Below are 24,010 nucleotides of genomic sequence, written 5' to 3' on the forward strand. Positions count from 1 at the left end.
ATTCAGTGAGAGAATAAAAACTGAAGTTCAAAGTCTTATTAGAAATGTCTAAACCTTCCTTTGTCTACCTTTGCTTCATGTTCCCAGCAAAAGTTCTTAATCCAAGCTTGAGGAATCATGCAAATCTATTCTGGACGTTTTTAATGATTTTTGCAATCCATATTTTTGAATCTGTTCTTCATTTTTTAAGACACTTATGTTTACAACTAAATTTCTAGATTCTTAAAGGGTTAAGATGAAAAAATAAAAGGATTCCTCAGCACAGATGGAAGCAAAAAATATTTAAGAATATGCACTTCATTTTAGTGAAAACTCCAACCCTGCAAATTCAGTAAAGAGGGAGTGTAAGAACAAACACAGCATGGAGGTTAGGAAGGTACCATGGTACAGGATTAACCTCAAGGAGCCTGTGAGTGACTTCTAGTCAGGCAAGACTTGATGGAACTTTTTAGTCAGACTCACCAACACCCACAGAAAAGCCCTTGTGGACCTCTGACCTGGAGGGGCTGATCACCCAAGTCTTACTTGAGCGTTGGCTGATAAGCACTGCCATCTGCAGAACAGAACCAAAACTTCTTAATTGGTAATACAACCTCTTTGACAAGTGTGGGTTTTACACAGCACACCTCCAGCATGTCATGCTGTCACTCTTGAAGGAAATGAGACAAGATCACTACATTATTTTGGTATCTCAAAATACTTTGGGAAGAAGTCTGGTCTCTGCTGAATTCAACAACAGCGAAATATTCATGAAGCAAAGCTACCACAGTAAGCCTGCTTGTCACAACTAGCCCACTTCACAGTGGTTTACCATTTCTTAGCATTCAAGCTGAATCTACTACTTGGCAACTAAATGTTACAAGTGAACATACCAAATTAGCTAGCAGGTTTCAGTGGATGAACACAGAGTCTGTTGCACCCAAACCAAATGCTTACGTTTTTTTGAATTGGAGGAGTCTCAATCAGTTATGAATGAGCTTTTAACCTTCATCCTAGACCTGTCAGCCTTCTAGAAAGCAACTTATGGTCAGAGTACATGTTGCAGGCCTCCCAGCTCAGCCTGGGTTGCTGGAAGAGCTATTATAATTAAAGATGTGTTATCAACTGCCCTGCTTTTGGCTGGGGTACGGTAAATCCTCCCAGTAGCTGCTGCAGTGCTGTGGTTGGATTTAGAATAGATTTAGAACAATGTTGATGACACACTGGTGTTCTAGTTGTTGCTTTGTAGTGGCCAGGGATGCTTCAGCCTCTCATCCCACCCCACCAGGGAGCAGGCTGGGGGACACAAGAAGCAGGACAGCTGACCCCAGCTGGCCTGAGGGGTGTCACACACCATATGGCTCCATACATAACCTCAGGGAGGGAAAAGAGGGACAGCTGGCCAGGAACACTGCTCAGGAACTGACTGGGTGGTGGCAATTGCACACTCTCTGTGATATTTGCCAAATCCTCAAGCTAAGACTGAAGTGAATGCTTCTCATTTTTATAAAGATTTTCAAAAGTCTTAGCCTGAGATCTGCTGCTCTCTGTTCAATGGGCTCCATTCATTTTCCCATTCAGGAGTGGCCCCAATAACTTTTATTCACATCCTGGTACAAGATCTGCATAATTTGTAGGTAGCTGTTTCTGATAGTTCATGAATATAAATTTAGTGAACAAAAAGTGTGCCCCCTCAAAATGTGTCAAGTTGAGTCCTGACTCAAGTAACTTCAGTCTGCAGAGTCCTTTCAGGGCCTGGTGCTCATCCAGGCACCCAACGCCTGCTGATTTCTGTCATCATATTTTGCCATTCACCCTGTATTACCATAACAATGACATCCTCTTATTGGTGGGGAGAATGAGAAGCCTAATAAAATTCAGTATCCTTCTTAGTATTCTCATATTCCCCTACAGAAGAAAATAAAAAAATGTCCTTTTATAATGACAAGGATGGGCAGATGGCCCTTTTTAAGCAAAGATAAATTTTCACTGCTTTACATCCTAAAAATGTACCATCTTAGCACAATGTACAGAGAGACAGCTAGTAACCACATTTCTCTCTCAGTTTCTTGGCAGTGGAATTCTCTTTCAAGCTCTAAAATATCAGCCTGAAGTCCCAGTGACAGTGACACTTATACCTAAGCTCTATCATTCCACAGAGATTTTCCAAAAACTTCTCAGCCCAAAAATACAGGGAACGCAGCACCCAGCCAAAAGGCCACTGGGAATGAGAGCCTTTCTGTAGCATCACACAGAGCTCATAGCAGCCCTCTCTGAGGCTAATAATGAGCCACAAGACTGGATCCTCAGGGATGCCATCCGGAAGGAACTTAGCAGGTTTGTGGAGAGAACCTCATCAGGCTTAAAAAGGTCAAGTGCAATGTTCTGCACCTGGGTGAGGGCAACCCTCAATATCAATATAGGCTGGGAATGGATGGATTGGGACTGGAGAAGGACTTGGGAATACCGGTGGATGAAAAACTGGACACAAGCCAGCAATGTGTGCTCGCAGGCCAGAAAGATGGACACATCCTTGCCCACCTAATGAAAATTGTGGCCTCCTCTGGAGTTCCCCACACAAGGAACTCTGGAGTTCCCCACACATAGATCTGCTGGAGCAGGTCCAGAGGAGAGCCACAAAAATGGTCAGAGGACTGGAACACCTCCCTTATGAGCAAATGCCTAGGGAGCTGGAGTTATTCAGCCTGGAGAAAAGAAGGCTCTGGAGCAGCCAGAGAAGCCTTTTGATAAGTAAGAAGGACAGAAAGTTATTTTTTGCCAAGGTCTGCAGTGGCAGGACAAAGGGCAATGAGGGCAATGATTTTAAGCTGAAAGAGGGTACATTTATATGGAATGTAAGGAAGACATTTTTTACAATGAAGATGGGGAGGCACTGGAACAGATTACCCTGAGAAGCTGTGGAGCTGTGGATGCCCCTCCGGAAATGTTCAAGGCCTAGTTGGACAGGGCTTTGAAAGTGGTCCCTGCCCATGGAGGGAGGTTGGACTAGATGAGCTTTGAAGGTCACCCCCCAAGCCAAAACATTATTTGATTATATGACTCTACCAGAGTGTAAATGATTTAGTGTTTGAACCATTAAACTTTAGTCAATAACCACGTGGTAGTTTTTTACTTGACTTTGATTTCAAGCCCTTTATCATCACTGTTTTTAAGGCAGCAGAATTACGAATGGCAGGGAGACTAAATGGGGTATGCTGTCTTCTGGACACCTGAGTCCAAACAAGAGAGTGGATTTATGCCATAGAGATTTGCCCCCAATAGCAGAAGAAATCTGGACTCCATAAACTGTAAACAAACAATACTGATAGTAATTTGTTTAAAAGGACAAATCATATGATTTTATACTTAAACACTGAGACAAATTTTCCAACTCTATGCTAGATATTAAGGATTTATATCAAATCCCTAATTTTATTTCTATTGTTATTTATCATTTAAATCAATTAATATATGGTTTAATAAAGTATAATTAGATTGGACAGAGACATTTTAAAAAATAGCCTGTGCTTCTAATTATTAGAGAATGGCTCTGAGAGTTAAGTATGCCTTGTAGCTTGCAATTTTCAAATATCAGGTGCAGCAAATGAACATTGTTAAGGCTGCCTGCTGGCTAGGGCAGTAAGAGCTTTTCTCAGCTAGAAGCTATTTCTCCTACAAAATATGAGAGGAAATAAATAGGTCAAGCTCATGGTGCTAAAGCACTGTGATCTGGGAACCACAAAGAAAATTAATTTAAAACAATTAAACAATGACATGTTGGAAATATTAATGATATTTATCCCTCCTATTTTTCCAATTCTTCCTGCTGCTTTTCCTGCTATGAGTACTCCATTGTGCTGTGAAAAGAAACAGCACCAAGAACTGATTAATGACCCTACAATAACAAAACAGCAGCCTCGCAGGAAAAAAGGAAAAATTATCTGGTACAAGTTTCCAGGGGAGCATTAGGAAAAAATTTAATTTCTTTTCTGGAAAATCTTGAAAATTCAGTAACACTGCTTATTTTTAATTACCTACTGGAATTTACCTCCCTGCTAAGTCAAGAAAAGGAAGACAAACGTATCTATGTGCTGGATCCTTTTCCCAGCTCTCCTTGCACCATAGTTGGCTACCTACAGAGAAGATAAACTTACAAAAAAGTTTTATATATAGTCACAATAATTAGAACTCTTACACTGTGTTTCCAGACATCATTAGAAAAAGGAGCAAAAAATTTTGCATAGAATATCTTTATCCAGACTTGGGGAAATCAAGTGAATTATGTGGCACAACATAAAGTTTCTATTCACAAAGTAGTCAGTAATTTTACAGCCTTTCCAGCTCCTTTGTGCTCCTTCATTCAGGGGTGAAAAAGAGATTTAAGCAGGTAATTTTAGACGAGGTAAAAAAAACCCCAACATTTCTGCACCCTGTTATACAACATTTGATTTAGTTCTGACCATGGAAAGGGGTCAATAGACCCAGGCATTCACAGGTTGCATGGCCTCAAGCAACTCATTTCTCTTTTTTCCTACTATTTTCTAATGATATATCATGCCACATGACATCATTCTTGGCCAAAAAGAAGTAGTGGGAATTGTACTTAGGGTACACCCTAAATAGCCTGGGGATCTGCTGGGCATCACATCTCCTGGTGGGAAGTGATGAGGGATTACCTCTGCATCCCTTCTGCTTTTTCATTCTTTAATTACTCAGTTTGACCCAGTTTTTTCCCTCACTTTTGCTCTTTGGATTTTTTCCCTGAGCCACTGTGGGGAGGGATTGAGAGGGTGGGTGGGGACTTACCTGCCAGCCAGGGACAGCCCACCACAGCCTCAAGCTCTTGTAGGCCAAGGACGTGCATTTAGAAATCCTTGCTATAGGCTTGCTCTATTCTTCTGGCCTGCTGTATCTAGCACATCTTTATCTGTTTTACACATTATTCAGAGATAGGCTACAAGGCTGTGAACAACTGATCTTGTCCAGCACAGACATTTTATATTCTTACATATTTAATCCAGTAACCACCTTTATGACATTGCTTGATCTCTCCCATTCTCCCATTATTTCACAGTTCTTTTTCACATGCTGGTGTTTTTCAATAGTGGGTGGAGCCCAGACTAGATCCTGACTTCAGGATTTATCAAAATCAGTTTTTCTTTACATAGAAAATCATCTTCTTTATGAATGCCTCACAAGCCTTTCAAAGCCAGATTCACAGGAGCTTCAACAAATTTATGGTGAGTCTTTTAAAACAGCACTAGGCACTTTGAAGAAATAAAATTGCTCCTCATTTTCAATGGAGTTTTACCAACAAAACCTACCTCCAGCTACACTGTATTCAGCAGTGACTCAGGCCATTACAGCAAAAATATCCACATACTTTAGTATAACTCTGTTTTCCAAATAGTTTTATAGCCATAGTCACGTACATGTTCACCAGCTTTCCCTCATCATGAAAATTCCTTCTCTGTAGAGGATGGGCAGCTTTAGAACTGTCAAATACTTGCTTACCTCTGTATATTCTCTCTGTAGCTTCTGATACTCACCGTGGCTAGTATAGTGGTGTCATCCTTCAATGACAGGCAGCAAGGTGCCAATCTGGATAAAAAAACATTTGACTCCAGATCTCTTTTCATGTGTTTCCAGTTTCTCAGCAGGCATTGAAAGCAGTAAACCAAACTGATTAGTTGATAAGCTAGCCCCATTTTCCACTCTCACAACCCAAAGTTGAATCTAAAGATATTACCCACAGCTGTCCATGAAAACTACCCTGGAAATCAGGGAGAGAAGAATGGATGACTGACTGACTTCCCAGTGTGTATGTAATCCATGGTCAGGTTTGGTACTTAACTCTGTAGGGAAGTTTATGGACATTATGACATTTTCCCACCATCCCTCCCTGCCCAACAATCCCTTGGAGACTAGAGGTCTGACAGGACCACTCATAGAGAAACTCCAGGATAGTTGGGAAGATGTGAGGCTGTCTCAAGAAGGACCAGCACCTGCCAGTCTGCACTGATGAAATTCTGTGGTGAGACATCCACCAAACTTGAAGCACTAGTTTAATAAAGATGTTGGATATAAGGGTAATGCTTTTCTGAAGGCAGCCTTAAGCAGCCATACTCAGTGGACACCGGGTATTGTCCCATGCTGGAAGGAACTGGCCTTATCCTAACAGCAATATTTAGGCTGAGGTAACCAGGCCTCTGTTACAGAAGATGTGGATGAGAGAAAGAAGGAACCCTGCAGTTGTTGCTGGGTGCCTGAGCAAGATGTTCTCCCTTGTGCTTTTACTGCCTTAGAAGGTTTAAAGAAGACACAAGCTAGAGGGCTCTGGGACCTGGATTCAAGAGGACAAATTTAGTTGCAATGCTTGGATCTAGATTTTCACACACAAAAATGGACAGAGGTTTATGGTCTCTCCTTCACACGATAGGTCTCAATTTCAGTATCCTCTTAGAAGAGGAAGTTAAGACTATAATTGAATCTGTGATTGTTCCAAAGAAGAAATTAATAAACCCAATACTTAGGGGCAGAAACAGCTCTAGAATGAAAACTCCCATCTGTCTGATGGAATTTGGTATAGACAAACCACTTGAGGACACAGTTAAGTATCTGTATAAGACTTCAGAGGACATCAATTGCTCCTGTGATTGAAGGAGACCCTAAATATTCCAGAGGAGGCACACAGAAGAAGAGGATGTGTGTAGAAAACATGGAGAAGTATCAAAGTAGGCTGGGAATGGAGCTGGAAAAAGGGGAAACTAGTCATGGGCCTTGAAGGTCGTATGGTGACCCCAAACTTTCCTACTTCTCCCTCAAGAGAAGGAGTAATTGAGGGAGAAGAAAGAGCAGTCAGAGGACAGAAAACTGGATTAAATTTCTTACCTCCTTGTCCTCTAGCTTCTTGTCCTTACCTGGATTTAGCAAAAGAGCTTGAAAAGTGGTGAGGCTGCTCAGCTGAGCAGAAACAAATGCACCTCCTAAGTGATGGGGAACAACTGGTAAGGATTTGCAACAATATTCTCACATCCAAGAACAGGGGCCTCTAAAAAGACATCCAATAGTTTTTAAAGAACAAATGTAGAGTGGCACAATGGTGTTCCCTCCAGCCAACTTTAAATTATATATGCCTGTTACTCAATTCTACTGGGATTTACTAAGTAATATTGAGAAACAATGTTTGAGGGGCTGCATGAATTAGACTGGAAGGCCATTTTCCCTCTTTAAAGACCATTACAGTTATAGCTTTAAATGTTATTCCATTTAAATGTTATAATGTTTCACAATCATGTATTTAAACACAGAAATCTGTTTATTTACCCAAACAAAACAGAGGAAATGATTCCAGCCCTCAGGTTTTGAATTCTCATTTAAATATGTGAACATGAGTCCACAACTTAGAGATGTTTGTGTATCTATGTACCTCCAAAATACTCATATTTCATAGGCTTTTTCACATTAATATTCACCAACAGTATCACAAAAGTTCTTTTTCTTTTACATAACTGTAAGCAACAGTAATTCTAGAAACACTAGAGAAAAAAAAAGCATAGCAATGTCCACAGTTACAAGAAAAAGTGCACATTACTTGGTCACAATCACAGTCATTACTTGGAAAACTATATGTAACAAGTAGATATAAAATATCACTGATGCCTTAAACTCATTGTCAAAAACGGAATTACATAAAATTTTGTACATGAAATAAGGCAAATTTAGGAATGCACAAGAAACTTGTTATTCAACAAAAGCTAAACAACAGAACAGATAGTACAATAAGCATAAACTAAAGTACCTTTTTCTATATACTTAAAAAGAAGCCTGCCATAGTGCACAAAGAAAACACCATTAATGTGTAATCAATATTATAAAATAAGAAATAGAGGGGTTGGGAAGAGTGGGGAAGGGGAAAGAAGAGTTTTATTATAGTTGCAGCTGCATCCACTTACAGTTTTGTACAGGTTTTAGCTAGGCCTGGGAATTATACAAATTATACCAGAAGTGTCAATGACCTTCCTTGGTAAGAATTTTGTTTAAATTAAGGAAAAAAAATAAATACACACAAGAGTGCAAATTTTCAGATTGTCACTTGCAACCTCTTAAACATTCATCATCTACATCCAATCACAACTAGAGGGACTTGTATAAGACAGCAGCAGTGATCATGGAGTCAGATGAGCTCACCGTAAGAAATCAAATCATCTTTTTTTTTCTCAACGATATGTCTTTTTTAAAAAACGCTCAACTCTTTATTAATTGCTAATAAAGCTGCAATATATTACAGAATGGAGTTGAGAATGGCATGAATGCAGGAAATGCATACTTCCTTTGGAAGGTATTCCATAGATGACAATTTACAGTACACGGGGGAGGAAATTATCCAGCATCAAGAGTTACTCGTTGTAGAAAGAATATGAAGTTGGGGAGAAGGGCACAGCCAGGGATTCAAGAGAGGAAGGGGGGACTTAAAATAGCTCCTCAAAACATTTTCAGGACCAGTGAAAAAGTTTACCAAAGTAAAAATGAAAAATCTTGAATGAAAACAAAAATCTTTTGTTTCGTTTTTTATAAAAATTACATTTTTTTAAAATACAAGATCCTTTTAATTGCAATTGTGCCCTGTAGCAACAGGACATTTGGCAATATTTTGCCATATACTGCAGCTTTAAGTCCAATGAGTCAGTATCACATTCCACTAATATTGCACTTGGATCTTGAACCACTTGTTTTAAAAAATCATCACAGCATCTTCTGTTTCCTCCACTTGTTAGAATGAGTTAATTTCTAGCCACTTTTTCGATATTTATGCTGACACACTAAAACAAAAGCAATAGCCTGGACACAGTAAAGTACCTCGGAAACACCAGAGGTCGAAGTTCACTTTAAGCACCTTAACACATCACTTTATGGATCAAGAACAGTGTGGCATTATGGTAATTAACTCTCCTAAAAGACTGTGCAGTAACTGAAGTGTGTGCTCTGGGAAATCAAAATGTCATTAGTGGAAATTCTGAGATAAGACCAGGCCGGTGTGAAGGTCACATGACTCAGTTCTGCTGCAAAATAAGGTTTTCCAGTTCATCTGCAGAGCGCAACAAAAACGCGGCTGATTCTCGGTACCCTGCCACGAGCTGCCTCACTGCGTTTATTTCGGTGGGACTCAGCTGGGGTCTGGAGCTGGAACTACTGGAGGATCCAGAGCTGCTTGCTAACTGCCTCTTCATACTGAGATCTGTTGGACCTGCAGACAGCAAAGGGAAAGAAAAGAAGCTTCAGATCGGCTGCCAGAGACATTTCACAGGTTTTTAGATACCAATGCAGAGCAGTAGGACCTGCTCTCAGCTGAGTGCAAGTAGCAGAAATAAGCAATAATTGTTCTGTTACCAGTCACCTCGACAGGAACTACAGCAATTTATATTTATGTATCACAGAGCCCACTTACAGAACATGAGGGGCAAGTCCACTGCCAGCAGAAAATTACCCTCCAGGGGCATATTCTAACAGTGTGAGCCACTCGCACCCCAAACCCTGCCCTGGGATCTGAAATGGTGATCAGGCAGAAGGTTCACCTCCTGTGCCTCCCCCCAGCTCCAGCTGCCATGGTGGGCTTCACAGCAACTTGCAATTTTTATCACAGAAAATCCAACTTATGTTCTCTAGACAGCTATTTTCACATTTTATGCTTCAATCAGCATGTGGCCAGATTGAATCCCTTGCAGACGTAGATAAATGGTCATCCACATGACTTGCCTGATGCTGTCTGATCACTTACATAAATAGCTGCTCATGAATGAGATTAGGCTGGTGACAATCTGGCTGCCACAGTGAGGAGCACACTATCATCTGTGAGGGCTGCATACAGCTGGCAACACATTGCAAGGATCTTGTAAGGCCAGAACACTGACAAGAGATTCTGCAGCAATCACCATGCTGTTGTATTGGCAGCTCACAGCAATATGCTTAGCACTTTTCTTCAAAAAATATTCTCAAGACCATCAATACTTCATATGGAAGACAGCATTCCTGAGGGCAGTCTGCAGGTTACTCTGATTGGCAAAACATCTGCCATCATGAACGTTAGCTTTGTGTGGAATTTCCCTGGCTGTTTGATCAGTTATTAACCAGCTAAGACGCATGGTCCCTTATTAAAGTGTTTGTAATTTCCACTTAGTACATTTTTTTTCTTCCTGGAGTGTAGATTTGGACAGGTAGAATTGGACTGAGGATTTTTTTGAGCATATATAGAAGGATATAGATGGCAACTATACCTATTAAGCAAATCTGGGAAATATTGCTCTCTCATTTTGGCAGTATAGCCAATCTGTACTTCCAGCAGGTAGACGACCAGACTAGCCTCACCCTAATCTTAATACTCTCCTGGAAACTGGGATCAAGACATCCAAAGCAATGGATCTTGCTTTCCTATGAGAAAAATGTCACTCTTCAATTTGATCAGTACACTATATGTCAATGCCAAGATTTTCCAGCAAAGACTGGAATAATTTTAAAATTTAGCATATGCAACTGCAGAACATAGAACACACTAATTCATACTGTGGAGGTTCTCCTAATCCCACAAAATTTATAAGATTCAAAAACACAGACTTGCAATCATAAGCACTAATGGCAAGAGATGCCTGATTTTCAGAAGCTGAAGATCTGGTCATAAACCTTATTTAATTTTCTTCCTTATATATCTGTGCAGAGGTACAGGTGAGACCACAAAAAATGTGGAGATTGCCATGTCCCTACAAAAACTGAAGTCAATGAAAAATTTCCCTTTTAGTGAATAAAAGCAGAGCTGGGACTATGAAAAGAAACTACTCAAACAGAAAGGGTCCTATTAGGTCTGATTTCCTACTAGCATGAGCAGCACTTACCCTTACAACTTGTATTATCTGGTTTTACACCAGTATAAATGAACTGACTTTTAAATGACTTCCAGTGTACAGAGGATAAATTAAGCATAATTAACTTAGAATTAGAATTTGTTTGGTGTGACCACATGCTGCAGGAAAATCACGACTGTGAAGAAGCTCGAGGATATTTTTAAATAAAATCTTACCCAGCACAGGGAAGAATGGTTTACCAATCATAACGCCAGTTGGGCTGAATGGTTGTAAAGAGCCATTAAAGACTTCTACATTTATTGAGGCAGTAGTGAAAAAGCTGCCACTGACATATTGAGGGCATTGTACTCCATATGAACCTACTTTAACTTTTATGTTCTTTCCTCAACTTTCATTCATGTCACTGCCAAACACACACACACACACACACACACACACACACACACACACACACACACAAAAATATCTGGCAGAACAGAGTTTCTGCAACAGATAATTTCATTTAATGAAATGTAACTGTTTTCTCATTGGTAATTCAGATTTTAAGTGACAGAATAGGATATCAGTTTATGTCACTCATAAGTAAAATACACATGGAAATGTGCTTGGTCATATCTCTCAGGTTTTCCTTACACAAACTGATGGTGCACTGTTCTGAAAGGAAAGCTAGGAGAAGACCAGTATGCACAAATCAGTATAAATCCTCACAAGTCTATAGAGTCACAGTTACTTACATAGTCTGAAGATCTGGCTGGCTCTGTATTTCTCAATGTCTGGATTAACTTTCATGAAGAAAGTTTTTTAATTCTTCAGACTATTTATCTTTGCATCTTGGAGGTACTGGAAAAAGCCAGATGGCAGTCTGCATACACAAGGAACAACCACAACCCAAAAATCCTCTTGGTCTGGGAGATTTCTGTTATGTCAGAGCTCTTGTATACAAAGAAAATAAGATATCTCAAATTTTAATGTACCCAGCTCCTTCAAACTACTTGGTGGGTGTCACTATAGGACACGAAAGAACACAAGCACACCACCGTTCTCAAGGTGAAGGAAAAAAGGGAAGTTTATTTTCTGACTCTAACTTTTATAGTTTTCCAAAAGTGACAGTGGATTGGAGGGTGACAGTGCTACCTCTCCAATGACACTGGTCAAACTAACAGTCTATCAACTCTCTCCTCCTCCATAAAGGAATGCAAAACAATGAGTTATTTACAGAAAGTGTGTGAGAAAGTTCACTACAAGAATGTCAACATCAGAAGGCTTAGAAAATCTTAAAAAAATAGTGACAGGTCGGCTTATTTTTTTTTTTTAATTTACTAGGAAAATGGGATTTTACTTCACTCCCCAATTCCTGCCTTGTACTTAACAACTCACAGCACTGTCCTCCTTCCCCCTCAAAGAAAACCCCTCTGAGGAAAAACCCAAAGGAATACACACAGAGAGAAAAGTTTCATAGCTATGATTTTGGGACACTGAGAACACCCATGCCTTTTCAGGAAGGGAAGCTGCCAGAGAACTGAACAGAAAAAAAAAAAAAAAGCCAATGCTTCATGTGGAGATAAGGATTTTAGCTCTTTTAATTATGTTATGTGACCCCTACATCTCACTTCTAAAGCTTGCCTATGACAGTCCAAGCTCTATATCTGGGAGAACACCTCACTCAGAGATTAGTCCCAGGATGTGTTATATTGGTCTCAGCTTTTAAGGGCTATGATAGACACTCACTGGCAGTAATAGAGATTCTCAAAGGTGGGCCAGGCTGCTAAATACTAAAATATTGTAACTTATTTGTAGCTTCATCAGTCATACCTGGTCATTTAAAAACTGAGGAATAAGTGCAACCTATAAGTGCATTCCTGTACTGTAGATTTTTCCCATGCAATTTTATGCGAATCAGCTACTGAAACATGGAAACCTAAACCTTATTCATATCTACTGTATCTCTTTAATCAGAAAAATAAATCACAGCTATTTTGAAGGCTTAAAATAGCTGGTTAAGGACACTTTATGTATATCTATCTCCAGAAGCCATCATGACAGGTTACTAAATCTGGAAAAAGCTGAACAGCTTCACCACTATGTCTTTTTAACTCTTTACTATTTCTTTAGTCTATTTAACTTCATTTATTAAGCTGCCAGTCCTCACAGGAATGAGAAAGTGTATATTTGTAAAGACAGAAATCTGAATATTTTTGCAATGAATTTTGCAGTGTCAGGTTCCTCCAAGATGTTACTGCACATTTTAGCATACTGCTTCCTATTCTGGAGTACTTCAGGACTATTAAAAATCTTGATTGCAAACATTATTATCAGGTTCCACAATGTCTGCTGAGCAAGCAAAGATAAAGCATATATCACAGAGATTAAGACAGGAGAGTTATTTCCATTTTTTTCTTTCTCTTAGTGCATATTGCCCTAACATGAAATTGTCACCTTCCATGTTTCTATAACAGCACAACATTCTCACAAGCAGTGGATCAAACAAAGCTGAGACAAACCCTTTCTTTTATACTCTTTCAGAAGACTACAGGCAGATTGTTCATCTGCTTCTTTCTTAGGCCACCTGATTGACACTTTAACATGAGAATATTTTTGATTTACTATCTCTGTCCAGTTACATTGACCTAATTTCCCCTGTGAGGTGCAATTGTTCTTGTTGGAACCACATTAGGCTGAATATGAAAACTCTAAAAACCCACTCTTAATGTGCTAGACAAACATTCATCAAATTAGCTGCTAGAAATGTCTGCCACTAAATACACTGTGGAACAAGTGGCTTTTCCTGTAAATTACAAGACTTTAATGGAACTAGTTACTGCCTCATGCACTACTCATTACCAACGTGATTTATATCAAATCCCAAAATATGGGTCAGATATAGATGTGTTGATACTGATTGCTTAGACACTATCAACTGTCTCAGCAAAATTCCCTTAAGAATTGTATGTTGTCACTGGGTAGCTACCAATCTTATAATTAACAACTACTGAAAGAATAATAAATGTGTCAGTGACTCTCAAAATGGTTATCACTATTGTAGATAATAATGTAGAATAAAAAAATATTTTTTAAAGCTTTATGTGCTCAAGCATCTACATGTTCATTAATAGTTAAGCAACCTTTTTCAGCAGTGATAATGCAAAAAGCAGTGACACTTATTTAGAGAAAAATACATTTGCTCATACTTTGAAATCTTTCTATAGCACCTATTCTGCTCTTCAATTTTTTCCCATGAATGGGTTTAGAAGAAAGGTTTGACTGCAAACCTTATATACTGCAATTAAACAAAATATAAAAAAACTTATCAAAGTATGCCACCTTTTCTTTCCGAATCAGATGTATTTATTGTAATAAGAATGTTTTATTATGATTTTATGTATCTGTCAATGCTTCTTTTCCTCCTGCCTTCCAACACAGAGCAGATGTGCCTAAAAGTATTGCTTCAAGTGCCAGGAGAAATCAAGAAAACAGGAACTTGATGAATTGGAGCTTTTAAGCTCTTTTCTCCCTTCTACACCTCTCCCTCTGGAAGACACATCTTCTGCTACTTTAGACAGCAGGGAAAAAATGCTGTCTTGCCTGAGGAAAGTGATATGAAAAACACAGAAATGCCTACAGCATCATTCATTTTCAGGGATCAGGACACACAGTGGTCTGTGGTTAAATGATTATATGAGATCCTCCCTATTCACCACAGGAGATTAATTATGTGGTTTATACTGTGCTGCCTTAACAGTTGTCACCTCAGCTTTGCGCAGAGGTAAGAAAGTCAGATACTGCCCAGTACATTCCATTTCCATCCCTGTGGTGGGAATGGAGTGGTACTTGCCTGTGCCACATGTCCGACAATTTGAAGAGTATGAGGAAGAAGGAAGAGGAATGTGGGGAAGGTCTTAACAGAAAATTCAGCCAGCATTTTCCAGCAAGAAGTTCCCCTTTGCCAAAGTACAGGTCAAAACGTTTAACTTCTCCCAACCCCACCTTTTGGGTTTTCAAATGGGAATGAACACACTGCCCCAGCTTCCTATATCTATCACTCTTGATCTGTTTCTTCATGCTCCAGGTTCTGTGTTAGAGACAAACTGTGTTCTCTTTCCCCTCCCTCCACTTTGATGTCATCAGGATAGCACTGAGAACACAAAAGACTGTGCAAGAGTATGGTATAAAGAAGACCTGGACAGAGGAACCACAACAAAAACCCCATTCAACTACTACACCCTGGCAAGGCAACCTGTGAATAACCCACTGAGCACTTTAAAAACTAACTACATATTGGATATTCTCATCTGTTGGGGCTTTTTTCCTCCTAGTTTGCCACCACGAATATCACCAAGTTTATCATTGCCATCAGTCATGCAAGTGCCAAGATTTTACAGAAGGTTACAACTTGACCCAATTTTTGGGTGTGGAAAGGAGGTGCCTTTCTTCCCTGCTATCTCATTAACAAGTGGACAAGAGTGCTCAGTACTCCTCTTCCTGCTGCAGATCAGCATGGTCATGCTGGGCCTTGGAGGCTCCCCCAGCTACCCTGCTGTCTTCAGCAGGGCTGCAGCATCTGCAGGACCAGGATGCAAAGGACCAGGAAGGCTGACTGGCACATGGGTAGGAGTCCTGGCTAAAGCAGGGAAGAGCTGGGAGGGCACAGCCTCTGGAAGAAACGGCAGGGAGGGGTGAGCAGTGTGAGGGAAGTCCATGAGCCACCAGCTGGGCCATTAGGCCACCATGGTCTGCAGGCCTGCCCCTGGGAGAGGAGGCTGAAAGAGAAGCCTGCCAGGGCCAGGATCTGCCGTGGTGTGAACATAATGGGATTCAGCCAAAGAACTCACCTGAGCTGGAAGGGGACTGGACGTTTGTGGTGCCTGGGATGCAGTGCTGAGTTGTGGCTGTGGTGGAGGTAGGCTGCAGATCTGTGGAGAGAAAGGGAGACACAACACTTTGTCTTACTGTGACATGAGGGCATATTCTGCATGACCAGCCCAACACCAAGTCTGAAATACCCTCTTTCTACACACACAAAAGGAACTGACTGACATTTCTGGCTAGAAAACCAGACAATGATGCAGGACAGTCCCAAATCACCTCCAGGCAACCCAGCTATGGCAGCAGAAACACATCCCACAACTCCTAGAGAAAATGGACTTCAGGAAATGAAGCAACCGCAAAGACCATGACTCCAAGGAGCCCAAAATGACTTCAGAGAGTGCTGACAGTCATCAGGAGAGGGCAGACACCAACTCACTGGCCTGAAATATATGGGGAGACAAGCCAATCCCCCTTCCTCTGGAGATGCTCAGGCTACATGCAGGGACTTCAACAGCTCCTGGTGGTATCAAGAGATTTTCCTCTCAACATTATCTCCTGTCCTCACCCTCCTGCCCTCAAGCTGGACATTTTTCTGAGCTCAGTCCAGGAATGATAGAAGGGGGACAGCTGAAGCCTTTGTGGTTGGCTAAGAGCTGGCAGACAAATTCTGCATTCACAGAGCTATTGCACCTTGGAGGTTCTGTATTCAGTTCTGTAACAGGAACTGCATTAGCCTTAAAAAAGGGGAGCTGTGGAAATCCACCCTTCTCAAAGAGTAGCTCTCCTTCACCATCTAAACAAATCAAATACAACATGACCAAAGGCTTCTACCCAGCCCATGTACGGGCTGACAGAGACTCTGTCAACCCGCAGATTGCTTGGTGAATGTTTCCAGCCAAGCTGGATTGGCCTAAAATGTTTAAAAGGAGGGCAAAAGGAAACCTTGGTGCTGTAAGACCAAGCCTTTCCTTCTGTGCTTTTTTGCCAGCCCATAATAAGGAGGGGTCATTGCACAAGCTGCTACATTCTGTTTGCTCATATTGAGCAGTTTCATGAAGGCTTGCCCCATGCAGTTGTGTGAGGAGCTAATTATGGCTCTGTAATTAGCCATGTGGAAGGACTGACCTCCCCATGAGGAGGGAAGCACTGCAACAGCAGGCAGAGAGAGGTCCCTGAGCCAGAGCCACCAAACAGTTGGGTGAACAGACAGCTAAGTGTGTAAGGTCAGAGTAGGGGTGAACTTTTTATGGAGGAAATAGCCAAATTAAATGAGTCACAGAATACAAAATACATACATCAGCTGGACTACTAGACAGAGAGTTAATTGGACATTAATTATTATGTTACTGTGGGGGAAGGTCCAGAAATAGGTAATCAAGCAGTGAGTTTTAGATAGCTATTGCAGCTATTGCAACTTCTTTTTTTCCTGTTTTAGCAGACACAAAAAAACCAGACCTTATTTGTTTATACATGCATTCTGACTGAGGTGCCTATTTGTTTTTACACTAGGAGAACATCTGTAAATGTGACAAGAACATTTGATAGGTTACTATATTGAAAAGGAATTGCATTTTTAAATTAGTTCTTCGCTCCTGAAAACAATTCACAAGTAAATATCCTGTTCTCCAGAGAAGTATGCCATTAACCATTTTAACAGCCTTGCATATGTTTGGAACAAGAGTCCTTGAAACAGTGTAATGACTGCAACCAAGGGTCCTATGAGGTCTGTCAGGAGGGCAATGGTTACCCCTGTCAACTGCAAGTCCAACCACTCCTCTTGTCTACCAATGGACACATCATAGAGGACTGACAGATCTCACTGGCCTCCAAGTCCTCCCACTTCTCCTGTGGGGAAACCAGTGCCAGAGCCAGAGCAATTTACCCTGAATATCTGAGAGATAATTAGGCTGGCTCCTCGTTGGCTTTGTGTCAATGAGACTGGGGAATGAATGGAGTTGCCTTTCCGCAACTTTCCTAATGATCTTCCTGATTTGACAAGTGGATCACAAATCACCAACCTAACTAGACTGTCAGCATCAACAACTGGTTTCCAAGTCCTGGCACACAAAGCCCTTTGGTTCCCAGAGCTTACGTACTTTGACTCATGTAGGATCCCTGTGGAGAAGATGGGCACCTTGGCACAACCTTCCAGCTGTGCAACCATATGGGAGAAGTGCAATGGCTTACTGGTTTTTCAAAGTAAAAGAACGTACAGACAAAATTGTCCAGCGAAAGTAGGGAAAGGCAAGGAAAAAGAAATGTTTGAGCATTTGTCTGTATAGAAACCTGTCTTGAGCTTTAATTGTGAAAAAACCACTGGAGTCCTCTGTGTTAAAGGCACAAAGAAGATGTGGCTTCTAATCAGAAGACACGATGAATTGATGGCTAAAAATGCATGTGGTTGGATGGTGGGTGCTGCTGCCTATTATCTGTTCCCAACAAACCTCTCCTGTGATGCTACAGATGGCATTTAATTTGTACATAATTTTTTAAAATTGCATGCTGAGGCGACATAGAATACTTTTGCTTAAACCCCAAAAGTCAGTACAAAATGCTAGTTATGAAAATGGATCCTATTACAAGAAGTTTGAAGGGAAAAACAAGTACACAAAACAGTTGTGATTCCTCACAGTTTAAGATTATATAAACCAGGACAATATTGATGGCTTTTGCTGACAAATAACACATGGGGAGCTTAATCCTCCTCTTAGTTGGGCAAAAGAGCAAAAGCCAACTGTTTTCAGTGGGAACTGGTTCAGATCCTCTCTGGGCATAATGTAGAAGACAATTTTAAAGTTCTTGTGCATTTTCACAAACAAACCCAGATTTCCACGGCTTGTCTTACTGTAATGAAAATATTTGATCAGAGACCATATTCAGTGCCTCAGATGTGCTCTTCATGTGTATGGGAACAATTGTAATCATCATTCACACTGAGTCAAAGACTTTTGACAACTAAGGTATTACCTATTTAAAGACTTTTGAAAACTTAGCACAAATCATCCACAGACCTTTGAGAATTCTGCAGGCAGGAGTGAGGAAGAAGATGTGACTGAAGGTCCTCAGCACACCACATTCCAATAACTCCCTGCAGGCTGCAGCCCTGGTAGCATTTTGAAAATTGCTGAGCATGCTGAATGTAGAGGCTGTAGCTGAGCAATTATCATCTAGCCTAAGTCAGTTGCTCTACCTGAACTGGCACTCTCACCTGCCAGACAGGGATCAGCCAGGGCAAAACCCCAGGGATTTCTCCATCCTCTGAGACATTTCTTTAAATACAGTCCTGGGAGTTGATAAAACCTCAGGCTTCCAGAGGAATTAAATTTCTCTGACAGAGAGACAATACCCATTTTATCAGAAGGGTATTGCTCTGCATTTGTACAAAATCAATATGAGGGATAATTTCAAACAAATACTACAATTTGCTTACATTTTTATGTTACAAAAGCATGCCAATGTAGGAAGCAAGGTATGTTGTCTAAATAAATGACACCACTTGTTTTTTTCAGGGGGACATACAACCTCATGGTGACATATTTACCTTATCATTTTTAGTGTAGGGTATAAATGAATATGCTGATTTCTCATTTAACACTTGTTATGCCAGATCCTTATCTGCAGTAAATTAAAGTAGCCGGTGAGACCACGTGACAAATCTATGTCAATTCATTTGTGTTACACAATATGGAGTTGAGTGTTTTGAAACTCGAGCCAAAGATATACTAATGGCCTCCTTTTGTGATCAGTGTAGGGGAGGACAGTAATGATAGGGTCCTATACAGTTATGCAAACAGACTGAAGATCTAACCTGGCATTTTTTTACTCAGCTTTGTTACAGGCTTATGGTTCAGTCTTGCCCTATTGTGTATTAGTCCCTTGAAGCTGGAAAGAGACTAGCATGCAGGGAGCAAGTATTTTGCTCAGCAGTAGCTGTTTGCAGGCTTGTGCTCCTGCTCATTATGTGATAATAGCCTGTGGCTATTGAACCCCATGGACTAGCTTTATGTACAGCAGGGGGAAACGCACATCAGCACATACACATACAGCCACAATTTGTGAGGAAACTCACCACTACTAGAAGCATCATTGAGGTTTAGCAGCCCACCTCCGAGCCCTCGGTAGCTATGGTAACTGTAGGTCCCATTGCCGTTGATGTACAACACCTCCTGCGTGCTGGAAACAGCTGATGTTGAGTAAGTGACCTGGGCTGGCTCCTGTTTGCACTGCTTGTCAGCTGGAGCAGCCTCATCCTGCAAAAAACAAGAAAAGGTTTGGAATTACGGTTACATTTCACCTTGCATGTGAAGGTCTTTTCCATTTTCCATTGTTAAGATTCTACATCTATCGCTTTCACAAAATTACAATGCATGTTAAACAAGCACAGATATGTTTCTGATTTACAAATATCAGCATAAAAGAAACAATGGAAATAAGCAAGAATACAGCTTTCCTAAAAATCTGAGAATATTCATTTATTTGTGCTCCACAAACCAGCCATAACTGATTCTCAAAGAAGAACATGTACCCTCTCACCCTGAAGAGCTCTTCTTCAAAAACCAACTCTGTCCAGAAGAGTGGGAAAGGACAAGAAAGAAACAGCCATTTCCTGAGTACTGGAGTGACTCTTACAAGTCAGAGAATCACATATTTCTTTATAAAATAAACCAATACAGAATGTACCATCTACTTATTTGGATGCGTCAGTCTCAGAAATGACAGAAGGAATAGAGGAATGGAATAAAACTGCATTCTTATGTTTGGAGAAGCTTAAGTGAGTGTCCCTCCACACAAAGGTCATAAAGTAGGGATGCCTTCACAAAAATGACTTGAACACTGTTGTTATCTGTGTAACAGCAGCGTCTATTTGTACACCGTGAGCTTTCCTCAATGCTTTCTGTTTGCCTCTTTGATGATTGTGCAATATTTAACAGAATTTAGCAGAACAGCCTTTCAATTTTTCCTGAAGGGAGATGCTTCAGGTGAAAGTGTATTATTGCCCATTGGTACTCACTGTATCTACTGCTTAGAGTACCTCGCCTCCATTCATCATCACAGAATGCCACAGCAGCAACTTTATTAATGACACAGGTGAAATAAAGAAAAGCATTGAGAGAAGATTTAATGCATTTTAGTAGTTGGAAACAAGGAAAACTATCACTGTGTGACTGGTCATCCTGCCACAAGGACCTCAGTGACACAAAATATGATTTAGTCTGTATGTATTTGAATATTTTCTTTGTTTCTTGACTTTTTCATTGGTTTTGCTTTCTACTCTCATCTAATGAAAACACATTTCAGTGTTTTCAAATAAAATGGTTTCAAAAAAAATGGATCTATGGAAGTTTTGTTTTTAAAGGACCTTTTCAGAGCAGTTAACTGAAAAAAAAAAGGATCTGCTAAAATTACCTCCCCTTTGTGTCAGATCTTTTGCTATTTTATGCATATCTCCACTGCACAACTCTTTTATGGTTCATAAATATACCAAACTGTTTAAGAATTCTATAAATTTTCTGAAACCTTTTTTATAGCTTTTACTTAGATCAAATAGTTCAAGCAGTGTTCAGTCTCCGTGTTGAAGTAAAAAGGGCTGTGAATCCTCTATACATTAAGAGCAATTGTTGGTTTCACTTCTCAAAGGGCACTATCAGCTTTTCTTAGATGAGGACATCCCTGTCTTGCAGGTATTTATTGGTGAAAGAGACTTTCACCTGAAGCACAACTGAAATAACTCAGGAGAAGGGATATATGTTATTAACAGAAATTATAATATTTATTATGGAATGCTGAACCATCAGACAATTAATACCATAAACAATAAGAATGGGGCCTCTTGGGCAGTATTATGAGCTAAGGCAAAATTTTACATTTTTAAGAGAGTTGGCCAAAGTGGTCTCCTAAGCATTTTTTAAAGTAATAATAATCTTAAACAAACGGCCAGAATTGCAATGCATTTTTGCCAGGAATTTAATATCACTTATTTTTTTATCTCCAAAGGTCATTGATGTCTCTTATGAGAGAAAATATATTATTTTCTGAGAGAATATTTATAAGCTACACAGTAAAGTTATATCTTGGCAACATAGCTTAATTCATCGTCCAAAATTTTAACACTCTCAAGACTCAGATGTTCTGCCTCCTTATGTCTAAAACTAAATGATACTTCCTGCCATAGACTCACTCAGAGCCTCATTTTTTTTTTTTCACAGAGCTCAACAGCAGAACTTCTGCAAAACTATCGAGGACTTAACTGTGTTCAAGGGGCACAGTGCAAACAGGACTAACTCCTACAGCTGAGCAGAGTGTCTCAGGATTGGTCTCCTTATCCTCGCTGTCTGGAAACCACAGATTTGCTGTCCCTGGATTTACATGTCCTCCAGAGCCTCTCTAGTCAGAGCACTGAAGCCCTAACTGGAAGTGTCTTGCAGAGCAGATGCACAGAGCTCCTGGCAAGGCCCAGAAGGCAGAGCCTGGCTGGAGGAGGCAGCAGGGAGCTCGGTGCACCTCGGCGCACACCAGCCCACGTGTTTCGGAGCACACGGCCAAGAAGTGGGAGAGAGCCAGAGCTCTGGCTACTTGTCGCTGTGCATGGTGAAGAGGCGGAGGAATTGGGATGCAGGGTCTCTGCTGGCTGTGGCGAGGAGGGACCTGAACTCAGAGCTGCCATCTCCTAGCAACCAGGCTCCAAGCAAAGCTGCGGTGGGAGTCGTCGCTGAAGCTGTGCCACTGCGCGGGAAGGAATGCACAATTCACAGTGCCACGGAGATTGCACCCAGAAAGGGAGCATGACTCAGGTCCCTCTCAGAAGTGCCGCCCTGGGAGGCTCCCTTCCAGCTCCTCCCTAACACAAAATCCACAGGCGGCTTTGAGGTCAGAAATCCAAAGTTGGCGCTGTGCTACTGAAGGGGGATCTTTGTACAGAACTGATCATAGCCCTAAAAGAATAAAAAACACTGTGACATGCCAAGGGATGGGGCTTGAGGTGGAGTCTGGGCACTCCAGTGGGGAAGGAATTCTCAGGCAGGCTAAAGGAGTTGAGGATGATGCTGGAACCAAGACTCCTGGTTCCGCGTATGAACTCAAATCTCTTGGCCACTAGCAAAAGGAGGCTTCCTCTAAACATTACACATCTCTTTAAACAGCACACTGATCACCTATCCCTAAATGATGAATAAGATGCCATACATTTCAGACACTAAATCTGATCCTTAATTAAGTGTTTACCTCAGTCTTCATGACTCCAACTACATGCAGAAATAGGGCAGGGTTTTTGTCAAGCTTTTTCTGAGCAGGCTCAGGCTTCAGGCCTACTGGTAGGACTATGAACCATGAGCCAGGGGGTTAGATGTTGCCTCTCATACATTCCCCTGGGATTTATGCAATTTTTTGGAAATGCTTGGAAAAGTTTTTTTTTTTTAAAATGTTCAAATGGCAAAGCTGTGCCATTTTCCCTTGCAGTCATACCAAAGATAAAGAAGCCAGTCTCTCTTTTTCTTGGGGATTGAGAATATGAATATCACATTTATTTGTATACCTGAGATTCATTCTTAATAGATTAATTCTCTTCATTCTTTTCAACTGAAATTTCTTTGATTTTAAACTAATGTAGAAATTAAATATATTGTTGTTCCACTGAAAACAGACATCTTTGAAATATTCTGTGTTAGTTATTCAGCACCTCCTGTTTCTCCCTATATAATGTTTACACTGAAAAGGCTTATTTATTTAAAATTTTATTTAAAAAATACTTTGATTTCAAGACAATCATTAGCAATTAACCATTTAGAGACATGTTTGACCTAACTACCTGGAACATATACTGTTGTAATCATAGTAATATACTAAACTTTTGAAGTATTAACTAACCATTTTTAAACTATTTATAATTTACCTTTAATAAGAAGTATGAGCAAGGTGCAGATAAAACATCTGTTCATCTAGAATTTGACTCATACTATCTTAATTTAGTATATGCCAAAGGAAATAAATCATCCCTCTAACAATATTTCTCTTCTGTATTTATTTTGGAGGAGAAGCCATTTAAGTTTGAGAACATTACCTGCAAAATTATTGAAATCAGAATATGGAAAAATACTTTGTAGGTACAAAAGCACCCTAAAATAAAAACTTATCTGTTGGCTTGAAAAGAGGAAGCATGAGGTCCTTACTGTGATCCTCAACTTGATATATACCAGAGATATTTATGTCTCAGTTTAATGTCAAGGTCTGTACTGGGAGAACACTTTTTTCCCCCCACAAAAGAGGAGATAGAAAAGATATATTTCATTTTATTTTTAATCAGGGAAGCAATTTAGTAACCCTCTGAGGACAGTACATCCTAACAAAATTTTCCATGAGCTGTTGCATAACCT

At 40.4% G+C, this 24,010-nt stretch overlaps 1 protein-coding gene across 4 annotated transcripts in view; it reads right to left on the minus strand.

The window, feature by feature from the left end:
* Nucleotides 1-7,278: 7,278 nt before the first annotated feature.
* Nucleotides 7,279-24,010, minus strand: part of NOL4 (nucleolar protein 4) — a 187,841-nt gene continuing 171,109 nt past the window's right edge. For all 4 annotated transcript variants that reach the window (XM_066562826.1, XM_066562834.1, XM_066562816.1 and 1 more), the window contains 3 exons: nt 19,711-19,891; nt 15,665-15,745; nt 7,279-9,226 (listed from right to left, as the gene is read on the minus strand). In XM_066562826.1, coding sequence (XP_066418923.1) covers nt 9,033-9,226; nt 15,665-15,745; nt 19,711-19,891 — 456 coding nt within the window. In that variant the 3' untranslated portion in view covers nt 7,279-9,032. The remainder of the gene's footprint in view (nt 9,227-15,664; nt 15,746-19,710; nt 19,892-24,010) is intronic.

Source organism: Molothrus aeneus, chromosome 1 (genome assembly GCF_037042795.1).
Source record: "Molothrus aeneus isolate 106 chromosome 1, BPBGC_Maene_1.0, whole genome shotgun sequence".
Classification (NCBI taxonomy): domain Eukaryota; kingdom Metazoa; phylum Chordata; class Aves; order Passeriformes; family Icteridae; genus Molothrus; species Molothrus aeneus.